At 41.1% G+C, this 12,327-nt stretch overlaps 1 protein-coding gene across 1 annotated transcript; it reads left to right on the top strand.

Moving 5' to 3' along the window:
* Positions 1-7,553: 7,553 nt before the first annotated feature.
* On the top strand, positions 7,554-11,677 carry prkrip1 (PRKR interacting protein 1). Its single transcript, XM_017460460.3, has 6 exons — positions 7,554-7,712; positions 7,917-7,995; positions 8,290-8,390; positions 10,227-10,312; positions 11,205-11,269; positions 11,358-11,677. The coding sequence occupies exons 1-6, from the start codon at positions 7,587-7,589 to the stop codon at positions 11,468-11,470; spliced, it is 570 nt and encodes a 189-aa protein (XP_017315949.1). The 5' UTR covers positions 7,554-7,586; the 3' UTR covers positions 11,471-11,677.
* Positions 11,678-12,327: the final 650 nt, after the last annotated feature.

Raw genomic sequence — 12,327 nt, forward strand, 5'->3', positions numbered from 1 at the left:
ACGACCCCATCCTCCCCCACCTCATGCTCCAGACTGTTTGTGAGCTGGCCAGCGGAACCCCCAGAGCAAGGCCAATCTAGTACAGGATGAGCACAGCAGGGTTTAACGAGGTCGATGGCTTTGGATGGCAGGAGCTGTTTATCTTCTTCAAGAGGTTCTGCATGCAAACGACTCCACGATGTCGGTAATGCGAGCCAGCTCGGCCAACGTCACCCCGCAAACGATCCCCATCATTCAAATGGATGTGTCGCTCAGAAACGCACAGTTTACTAAGAGTGGAACTTCTTTGATTTGCAATGTTATTGTTTTTTTTTTTAAATGAACCTATTACATCTACCAAATTTATAGTATTTAAGGTAATCGAATATACTTAATATCAGTACATAGACTCCAGGCTGTAGGCTCCAAAACCCAGAGTCTTTCATTAAGAGGTGCTATTTCAAAAATTTCCAAAAAATATGGCTTAAAACTTATTATTATACGAAAGTGCTGTGATTCTGATTGGTGTCCGTTCATTTTCTATAACTGCAGTTCTCACAGTCAGTAGGCCAGTCTGTATTACAAACCACAGGTTTACACGTATATATATATATATATTGCGCTCATGTTAATATGTTTCGTTTCTGTAGTAGCAACTCATCTACAAGGACGTGATCTAAACCTAATGATAAAAAGAATTTTAAAAAATGTATTACGTAATTATATATACAACACATAATTGTTGATATGTTCAAGTTTTCTGTAAGGAAATGTTTTAACATTAATTGAAGGAGTCTCCAGTGTCAGTGCTTTGTACCAGCCAGTAACAGTCTTCAGGACAGAAGACTTTCCAGGTTTTCAGAAACATTTGACTTATGGTGAAGGAGCGACCCTTTATAGCTGTTATAACGTAGGTGATAACAGGAACTAACTTGTATTTGTGGATGTTCCACACCATTAAATGTAAGTATAAACAGATAATAAGTATGATGTGTTGTTCTTTGATGTTATTTCGCTCTTTATTGTAATTAAGAGGTATAAAAGACTCTAGGATGTGCGGTTATAGAAAATAATCAACTTAGGGGTGGTAAGAGTAACTGTTAGACATTGAGCCAGATCGTATCAAAGCATGAATTATTTTCCTATATCAGTACGCCCTCAAGTGTTTCATTCCTTCATTCAACAATACATTCATTTGAAATGGAGATAAATGCCATTTTAGCAAGTCAAACAATCCTGCTATGAAATATATCAGAATATATATATATATATATATATATATATATATATATATATATATATATATATATATATATATATATTTTGCACAGTTCAGCTGTTGTGATTCCCCAGATTTGATTAAAATTGTAATACGTGTAGTCACCTAACACAGTGTTCATTATCATCTCTTAACAACTAACACCTGATATTGTCTCAGTACACTGATTGTTAGGCATTCTCCTGACTGTTGTTTTCAGTCAACAGCAAACAATAATCCATGAGTAGTCTATTAGTAAATAATAATTCAGTCTTATGCGTAAAAAAGTAATTAATATAGTAAAGTAATGGTAAAAGGTATAGTAAAGTGTAATTCCTGAATATTAGACAGTTCTTGGTAATGACCTCTACTTTCACAGTGTACTGCACAAATCTAAATAGAGTCGAATCTACATTTATTTTGGAGTTTACTACGTAATGTGTGCCAAAGAATTGCTGGCACGTTCCTCCAAACCATCTTTACAGAGTCGTTTATTAAACAGGGAACCATGCACAGGCTTCCTCGTGAATTCTCTGCAATAATTGCTACCTTGTCAATAATTAATATTCATTTCGTCTATGACATAGCAGCTGATGCTAATAGAGTCTGCGGATTGATTGGCTTGCCCTCAGGCTCCTCGGAGTCTGGGCTCAATATTCCTGCTCTAATCCCTCACCCCTCAGCCATGATGGAAAACCCACCACATTTCCCAATGTTCAAAGATGGATGGACTCTATTAAAACGGATCACTACCCCTCCTTTTCAAGTCAACACAGGGCCGTAGAGTCATACACATATGGGTTTGATGTTCAGTTAAAGGTCTCCTCCAATTAAAACGACCATGTCTGTGGAATTTGTGGGCTTTTTCGCCTGCACGTTCAAACACAAGGGCTGTCCCAAAGAGGAGCCAATGACATTTTTGGCTTAATTTCCACCAAGTTGCATTGACCATAGTAAAGGAACTGCATCATCGAGTGCTGTCACTAAATTGTTAGTGTTTGGACTGTCGTGGAAATTAGACAACACCCGCAGACTCGTCCCCTGAAGGTAAAAAGGTTTATTACAGAAAGATGGTTAATACAGGATCGAATAAAGCACGATAGAATAATGAGAGTGCTCTGAAGCGCTTGTGCTGAACCATTACTTTATATATGAAACGCAGAGCATGACATAATTCTGTGTACCGATAAGAAGCGGTTTGAGGCAGTTCAAACAGGCTTCGTTTTAGGATCTTGGAAGATGTTTAGACGAACCTTGAACCTTTGTGTCTCTGTAAGCAGATAAACATTCTGTACTAATCTCAGTGACATGACATGGCCTTCTTAGGCGTTATCCTCACATTAGAATGAAATAGAACAAGAACAAAACTATTACAAAGTAAAAATGAATAACTTCCCTCACAGGACTTATATTGTTTATGTCTGTGCAATCAGGAATAATCAAACTTAGGAATGTACGCACGCACGGAATGGTAAGACTTCGCAACGAGCTGCTTAAATAGTCAAAAAACTGGAAACGTCCCAGAAGAGACAGAAGAAATTACACTAGAACTCCAGTCAACACAACCTCTGCTGGCAGGTCGGGGAACTGTCCTGACTTCACACTGGTTGTCTGAATAACCAGCTCATATTAGCTGATTTAAAGTTTAACCAGTTGTTGTCAAAAAAACAACAAAAAAAAAAAAAACAAACCCACAAACTAAATGAAATATTTATGAGACATTAAAAACTTTGAGAACTTAAACGTGATGAGTGAAGACAGGATGCAAGTACATAAACTATATTTTATTTCAGCATATTCGTAGGCCATATTGAAGGTCAAAGAACAAGCAGGCAGCATCAGACAAGAAAAATCCATAATCAAAAATAAGGAACACTCGGAAACTTGGAAAACAGGGCTCGGGCTTAACAACACTAAACACATGATAAGACTTCGCAACAAAACAATAATAGTAGGTTATAAATAGAGAAACTAATTAAATGATAACAGCAAACAGGCGAACACAACAGGTAAACAAACCAATAACAGGACAGGGGCAGGGACACATGGTGAATGAGAGTCCCTTCCGTTTTTGGTGCTGGGGGAAGGGATGATTCCACAGACTCTCAGTGGATGATGGTCTAACGTAACTGTAAGGAAGTAAAATTGTCCGGGTGAGGTCGAGGCAGACTTCATATTGGCGCCCTTCACTGGAACCTCTGACACCGGACCAGTAGAACAGTCACGGTTTTCCAGTGTCAAAAGTTTCCTCTCGACGTTTATGTTCCTTGTGTCATCTCAGGGAGATTTTCCTTGCCACCGTCGCCTCTGGCTTGTTCATTAGAGATCTAAATCTACATCCATATTTCAGTAAAAATATGCTTTTCTTACTTTTAAAATACTTTGCGTTGTGGAAAAAAGCACAGCACTTCTCAGGATGGGGTGTTGAGGCTGGGAGAACTTCATTATATCAATATCTTAGGGTTTTTTTTTTCTCCCACTTGCTGTTTAGAAGGATTAGGCTTTGAGCCTTTACCCGCTGTCAGCGTAATGACTAATGTTCTTTGGATGGAGTAGAGAACTTGAGGTGACATTAATGTGTGTGTGTGGGAGGAGTTGGGATCTGATATAACCCCTGGGATTATACGAGACGCACACAAGCGCCTTTGGACAGCTCTATCTTCTGCAGCTCCGCTGCAGCCTGGACCTGAAGCCCAAGTTTACATAGTATATCATCTGACTCATCTCATCAGATCTCTCTCTTAATCTATTTCCTCTCCCTGCGAGCATCCTGTTATGTAACAAGGCACCGCTCGCCGTGCATTACCTCATTGTTGGTGTCACAGGATGGAATTGGGTGGACAGGACAGGAAAGTTGACCACATGAAGGGACTGGGAGACATCTGAGTCAGAGTCCACGTTGCGATGGCTGCCAAGACATATTAGGACCCACACTTTGTGTGTTTAATCAACACACACACAACTAGCACGGACAAGATTCGACTCTAACACATATACATGTGCACTCGTGTGAATCTTGAGACGTGCACTCGGAGCAGCACGCACGCGAGGCTGTATGAAGAACACGTCGTGGCATGCAAGCTCGCACACATACGAAAACACGGAGACATATAGTGTGTACGCCACAGAAATCACAGTGGTGTTCTCGTTCACTTGAATGACTGGTTTCAAGGATGTTTATATACAGCTGTAAAAATAGCACGTCCATTCTTTCACACCATGGCATGGCGTCTATATAAATATATACACACGTTTCAAACAGATGAACTTCATCAGCCATGAAAGCACAGGAAAAGCGCCACGGAACCAAATTATATTCAAAACTCCTGCGTGGTTATGCATAATTGAACTCGCACGAATTGAACCTGTGTAGATATACACAATCCCGGTGGAAGTTGTTACCATAGAAACGATAACGTGCTATAGCGAGACTTGAACGGCGCTATAGTAGAAATCTGTAGAAAGTTGCTGTTAAAGTCATTCAGCTGTAGTAATAATAATGAAAAATTTAACTTTATTCTATCTGTACTAACCAAATAATCGGCTGCTCCCCCCCCCCCCCCCCCCCCCCCAGTTCTGCAATATCGAGTGTACTGCAGTAGAAACTGCAGTGATACACAATGAGTCAAGCGTGATGGTGTAATATATCATCATATACATTCATCCCCAGTGCCCAAGACTCATCCCATTAACCTGAACCTTGGGGTCAGCAGGCCATTAAAAATTAATAGCATTATTGGATTGTTTTGCTGTAATGGGATTTGCACATGCAGTGTATGTGTGTGTGTGTGTGTGTGTGAGAGAGTGAGAGAGAGAGAGAGAGAGAGAGATCTCTCTGCAGCACAGGTCTGTTTCATTAATTCAGGGGGCTGAGGGACCACAGCTCCTTTAAACAGCGTTAGGTTTCACGGAGGTGTGTGCGACGAGGGGACGGTGCTCCTTTCCCACATTAATGGTTGACTCTGTGTGACAGGCATTTCAATGCTCCTCACTTAGGCGCAGCATTCCTTTTCCAAGGAGATGTTCTGAAATAATAATAAAAAAAAGCAGGAGGAGAAAAAGACAAAGAAAACAAAAAGGAAAAAAAAAAACCAGATCTAAAGTCACCTGGGGCAACAACCTCTGTTTGCTGCATACACAATGAAAGGGTTACGGCATGCGTGTGGAATGTAAACGTAATAAGCCATCATATGGGAAAGTGTGGGTGAGGCATATGTGTGTGTGTGTGTGTGTGTGTGTGTGTGTGTCTAGGTGTTTCCCAGGCGATGAATGCAGAGTGCCCGAGGAAAATGCGTGTGTCTGACATGTAAGAGTATATTCAATAAGAGATACTGACTCCACCTAAGGGCAGACAATAGATTCGAGAGCTTGCTTAGTAGTAATTATATGCTGTGGTTGACTATGTTTAGTGGACTGCTCATATCCTTTATAGTTCCTATCAAACATACCTGAGTCAAGTTCAATTCAATTCAGTTTTATTTGTATAGCGCTTTTAACAATGGACATTGTCCCAAAGCAGCTTTACAGAAATATATGAATTCAGAATATAAATGTTTTAATTGATGAATTTGTCCCTAGCGAGCAAACCGGAGGTGACGATGGAGAGGAAAAACTCCCTGAGACGATATGAGGAAGAAACCTTGATAGGAAACAGAGTCAAAAGGGAACCCATCCTCATCTGGGTGGCACAGAATAGTGTAATTATAAATTAATCCCTTCTATTAATGTACTAATACTACATGGTCAAATAGTGCAGATGTGTAACCAGGGAAATTCATTACAGTGTTTACATGAAGTCTGTTTTGTTGGACTTCTCCACTGTTCACTGATGGAGACTTGAGCCCAAAACTGTTTGTGGTGATTGCAGTGCTGAGGCTATAATAGCAATTTGTAGTCTTGGCCATCATAGCATAACTGTTCACATGAGTTGAGGTCCAAAGCCATCCTCATGGTCTTCAAGGGGCATCATCTTCAGCAATCCCAGTGACCTCCAGGCTGCAGCACGCGGGGCCATCCTCAGCAGGAGAACGTAACTTCCAAATGATGAAAACACCAACCAGAAGTAGGGTGGCTCAGATAGATCCGGAGAGCAGAAGGGGTCAGGATCACTGGTATCTCAGGAGTATCATGTGCAGCTTGACAGAAAGCGAGAGGAAGAGAAAGGGAAAGAGAGAGAGATTATTAGGTATGGTTATTGTCCCATGTTGGTTAAGGACAATGTACATTGTGTGAGTGCAAGCAGGGACTATATGACTAGCTATAACAGCATAACTAAAAGGGAGAGCCAGAAGGTAACAGACATGATGGCTCCCTGGAACATAAAGCGGCCAGCCACTGCACCATCAACAAACCTGGGTGAACGTGAAAGTGGGGGAGCGACAGTATCCAAACATCCCAGTTCACCACAACACTATTCCCAGAAAGCTTGAGTAAACAAATATGTTTTCAGCCTGGACAGCCTAGTCCCAAACACTAATTGGAAGGCTGTTCCAGAAGTGTGGGGCTCTTCCCCCTGCTGTAGCCTTCACTATTCAAGGTACCAATAAATAGCCTGCACATTTTGATCACAGTAGGTGTGGTGGATCATAAAAGACCAAAAGTTCGCTCAGGTACTGTGGCATGAGACCATTCAGTGCTTTATAGGTCAACAGTAGTATTTTATAATCAATGTGAAATTGTGCTGGGAGGCAATGTCTCCATTTACATCTACAAACTGATAACAATCAGTCAAATAAGAGCTGAGCCAGGAGAGGACTGTTCCCTTAATGCCAACATTTTCTAGTCTATCAGGGAGAATAGATGATCAGTGGAATCAAAAGCTGCACTGAGGTCAAGCAACGCATACAAGTAGATACAACCCTGATCAGAGGTCAGCGGTAGGTCATTTACCACTTTAACCAGCGCTGTCTCTGTGCTACGATGAGGCCTAAATCCTGATTGATACATTTGATGAATGTTATTCTTATGTAGGTACGAGCATAGCTGCTGTGCTACAACCTTTTCTAATATCTTGTTGATAGAGGGCATATTTGATATTGGTCAAGTGGCAATAATTACTCTAATATCAATATGTAATATTTAGGTCTGTTTTTATCTTCTCAAAACATGTTGTTACTTGAGTAAAAGCCATAGACCTATATATCCAATAAAATAACATAATTCAGAATTCTACAATATGTATGGAAATCGAGTCATCAGTGTCCCAATGTGTAGTGACCCAAGGTTGGTTTTGAGAAGGTACGAGAAGCGGTGCAGAGCTCGGGTTGTCCGCTAGGTGGCAGTAGGTGTGCTCGTCTCATTTCCCGGATTTATTTACTAACCCGAAGAAGAACGGACCAGATGGAAAAACATGGCGGCGTCTGAGAAAGACTCGACACCAGGGAAGCCTCCAAAGAAGGACTCGCAGCCGTTAATCATTGCCAAAACTCCCGCAGAGGAGCAGCGGCTCAAACTGGAGAAATTAATGCGCAACCCGGTGAGTTTTATACTCACTTAGTTAGCCACATGCTAACGGATTCATTCGCTCGGTAGAGGATAAACATCAGTGCTGCGTCTTGAGCCGCGCGCTGAATATGTTTAGTACTTATAGCGTCAAATTAGTGCGCCTCCTGTAGGTAGTTAGCGGTTTTTGGAAAGTAACCGAAATTAGAAACAAGCAGGTGTGGTGATATTTTTACAGGATAAACCGGCGCCGATTCCGGAAAGACCGAAAGAATGGGCTCCACGCTCCGCCCCAGAGTTCGTGCGTGACGTCATGGGTAGGTCCACGCGCGCTTATAAGCGCTGCTCAGTGATTGGCTGACTGTTTATTACTGAGCAATATAACCGAGGATATCGGTTTGACGGTATCACGGTATCACGGTATTAATCGGTATTAAAGTATTTAAAACACACACACATTTACAAGCTGGTGGTGAACACAAACTAAAATGTATGATTTGTGATCAGATGTTCCTACAAAACTGTCTATGTATCTAGAACTCAATGGACTGTTAGTATACCGGTTACCCGAATGTATCTCTTACAAGTCTAATAATTGTATCTGTAAACAGGTTCCAGTGCTGGAGCAGGCAGCGGCGAATTCCACGTCTACAGGCACTTGAGGCGGCGCGAGTATCAGAGACAGGACTTTCTGGAAGGACTGTCTTTAAAGGTATCCGCTTTATCCGGACGAGATGAGGCGTCACATGTTCGACACTTTCCGAGTTCCGGTGTAGGTCTGTGGTCAGTTAGACTTGAAGTAAAATTGCTGTCTTAAGTACTGCTCAGGTGGGATTAGATTTCTCGACGTCTGCAAGCGTCTTTATGCTAAATATTTCGCGCGTGCGTTACGTATACGTCGTTTGAAGGCAAACCGATTTTGCTCTTGTAGTGTACGTGCCGGTGCGCGTTGTTGGATTATTAGTAGATCACATGACTATAGGTATGTAGGCTGTACTGCTGACGTGTAAGGAAGTCCAGTAAGGCCATGAGTTATTTATATTTTTCTGTATTGTTATCTTGATGTCACAATTAACTTTTGTTTGGTTGTTTTCTTGAGAGGGCGTTTTTATTTTTCTCATGATGTCGAAATGCGCTACTAAGCATCACACGGTAGGTACATAATGGATGGGCGCATCCGTTTTTTTTTTTTTTTAAACTTTAATCAGGGACTAACACGAGAGATGTGCAGTTTTCGAGTTTCTGGGTTCGATACTGAGCTCAGGTGACTGTGGAGTTATGTTATATTTCTTCCCCTAAATTTCCCCTTTGGGATCGGTAAAGTCCATCCACCCATCGATCCAGCTCTCCACCCACCCATCCATCCATCTATCCACCCATCCACCCATTTATCCACCCATCCATCCATCAATCAATCAATCATGTGCGTTAGTGCTAGACAAGTTCCAAATTAGTGTCTGTCACTTGTGAAGACATTGGAAACTATTCCGTCATGGACACTGTAGTGATCCTTAATGGTTGGTCAGTTTCATCGCCAGCCAGTCTGAGGGACTGGCATGGTTATTGCATGACGTTGGAGACATGCCGCCAAATTGGTTTGCAAATGGTGATGAAAACCTTCAGAAATAGGATGTAATTACTGCAGTGTGCCACTGGCCACAATGATGTAATGCTACTTCTATGTTGCATGTGTTATCCTGAGACCTTCAGAACAATAAGTTATGATCTTGGGAGAAAAAGAAATAACTCATGGCCTTTCTGGACGTCCGTGGTCTGATCAGCCATAACGTTTAAACCACCTGCCTAATATCATGCATGTCCCCCTTATACCACCAAAACACCTCTTATCCGTCGAGGCATGGACTCCACAAGACCTCTGAAGGTGTGCTGTGGTATCTGGCACCAAGACGTTAGCAGCAGATCCTTTAAGTCCTGTAAGTTTCGAGGTGGTGTCTCCATGGATCGGACTTGTTTGTCCGGCACGTCCCACAGACGCTCGATCGGTTAAGATCTGGAGAATTTGTAGGCCAAGTCAACAGCTTGTCGTGTTCCTCAAACCATTCCTGAACAATTTTCGAACTAACCACTGCATACCCGGGAACACTCCACAAGACCTGCTGTTTGGGAGATGCTCTGACCCAGTTGTCCAGCCATCACAGTTTGACCCTTGTCAAAGTCGCTTAGATCCTTACACTTGCCCATTTTCCCTGCTTCCAACACAACAACTTTGAGAACTGACTGTTCACTAGCTGCCTAATAAATCCCACACCTCGACAGGCACCACTGTAACGAGATAATCAATCTTATTCATTTAAAATGACCTGTTTGGTTGACTTAGGTGCTAAAATGATTACCTAACCTGAATAGACACAACCAGAAACTGGAATACCTGCTTGTTATAATCTCTAGAAACGTCTATAGGTGCTGCATGTGAGGGTTTGTGTTGTATTTTTATTTTTTTTCAACCAATTACCAGCATCCTGGTTTATGCGAGTAATGTATTTACTGCCTGAGAATGTAACACGGCCGTATTATTCCCCTACTTCAGCAAAAGCTGGATGAAGACTATAAGAAGAAAATGAAGGAAAATGCGCAGGCAGCTGAGGAGAGGACAGCCAAACGCAGGAAGAAGAGGTGGCCATGTTGTTTCTCATTTTAGTTAAGGGGAGGAAAAAAAAAACCCCAACAGTGTTAATGAGATTAAAAAAAAAAACTTTAGTGAAACAGTTTGTCAAACAAATTCAACCAGCAACTGGCTCATTATTATTATTATTATTATTATTATTATTATTTAGCCGGTAAAATTTTTTTATGTAGCACTTGTCATACAATGCCCTCCAGAATTATTGGCACTCTTCAGTAAAATTATTCTTAGCTGCCTTTATTATTATTATTATTATTATTATTATTATTATTATTATTATTATTATATAACACAATTTATTCTTTGTGTTTCTGGCTGGTGGTTCAGGTGCTCTTAAGAAGACTGAAGACGGCTTATTTTTTTTTAACACAAAACCTAGTTGCCTCTGCCAGGCGGTTCAGTCTTGGCCATTGCTAGAGCTTTCAGCAAGATGATGAGCCAAACGTTCTTCCACCTCAACACCGAAACGGTTAAAGAATACACAAAAATCAGTCAAATGTTTTGCACTGCCCATCTCAAATCACCGAAAACCCGTGGTCTGACAAGGGAAGGGCACAAACTTAAAAATATGGAAATGTTCTGCATGAAGGAAGGACCTATTTGAAATACAATGTCCCTGTATGTATAATATCTTTCAGCTTACCCCCCCGTATTAAGGTTCGTGAAGGGTGCCAATATTTCTGGAGTGTACCATACATACAGGATAAATATAAAGCATGTAATGTGAATGAGATTTACGATAAAGTACAAAAGAAAATGTAAAAAAGCGAGTTTTTTTTTATCCCCTTTTTTAAGAACTGGTAATAAAGCAGGGCTGGCAAATATCAAAAAGTAGTACTATAGCGATTAGGAGCATAAAATAAAGCGGCTTTTCTTGTTTAGGGAGAAGCTCAAGCAGAAAAAGTTGATGGTCAAGAAATCCAAACAGGAGAGCAAGAACCAAACAGGTATGACACATCCTTCCCACAATATTTCATATTTAATACTTTTAAACCTGCACAGTCTGATCATTAACTGATAAAAATGTCTCCTCAGACTCTGATAAAGAGCAGGAGGAGTCCTCGGAGAGCGAGAAAGAGGAGGAGGAAGAGAAAGAACAGGAGGAGGATGGTGCTGAGGAACCCAGCTTTGTCATGGGAAAGAGGTGATTCCTGAAGACTCTTCTCAGGAAAGCACCATGGTCCTGAATCCCTTCAACAAGGAGAATAGACTTTTCTAAAAGCTCAGAAGGAATGGTCAACCAGGACTCGTAGAAAATTACCAGACGTTGTATTTCTTCTCAAGAATGTTCTCTCTCCTTATGTTTTTTTTTGTACATATTATATTTTTTTATAAACATCACACAAACACCGGTCCATCTTATTGCCTTGTTGTTAACATGATTTGTTTTCTTTCAGGGAGCGTTGGAAAATTGTTTCAAATCCGTGACATGAAACAAACGACAATTCTCAGTCTTCTAACGAGATTTGTTTTCCCAAAGTTTCCCCGCTTGCACCTTGAACAGTATCGTTGCAAGAAATAAAAGGTTTCCAGTCAAGCAAAGCCACCAGTTTGTGTTTTAAGCTTGAAAACCACAAAACTGTATTCATTCTTTAAACCACAACAGCCAGAGGATGTAAACATGAGTTTTATAGCTGCTCTGATTTGACTCTACAGTCAGTACCACCCCGAAGGGCTCGGTCAGAAGGAGGCTGTAACGTTCGTTAGCACATCTGGCCGGCAAAGTACTGTTTCCAAAACTGTTGCTATGACCAAATCTTATGTAAGGAATGAAACACTTCGGGATGTGCTGTTATTATATAGGGGCATGATCACGCGCTGGGTTACTCTTACCACGCTGACGTTCATTTCTTTACAAGAATCATTCCTTTTTATATCGTAGCTATTTTGCAATTTTTTACGTTTTTAATTCTTAAACAACAACGTCATATTTGATCCATTTATAGTTGCATTTAATGTTGTGGTTAAGGCTCTGGGTTACTGATCAGAAGGTCGGGGGTTCAAG

The sequence above is a fragment of the Ictalurus punctatus genome, chromosome 28 (assembly GCF_001660625.3).
Source record: "Ictalurus punctatus breed USDA103 chromosome 28, Coco_2.0, whole genome shotgun sequence".
Taxonomy (NCBI): Eukaryota; Metazoa; Chordata; class Actinopteri; order Siluriformes; family Ictaluridae; genus Ictalurus; species Ictalurus punctatus.

Excerpts from the sequence above, each read along its gene's own strand:
- prkrip1 (XM_017460460.3), top strand. The coding sequence starts at position 7,587 with ATGGCGGCGTCTGAGAAAGACTCGACACCAGGGAAGCCTCCAAAGAAG. Across the intron at positions 7,713-7,916 it reads AGAAATTAATGCGCAACCCG|GATAAACCGGCGCCGATTCC; the intron begins GTGAGTTTTATA and ends ATATTTTTACAG. Across the intron at positions 11,270-11,357 it reads GGAGAGCAAGAACCAAACAG|ACTCTGATAAAGAGCAGGAG; the intron begins GTATGACACATC and ends ATGTCTCCTCAG.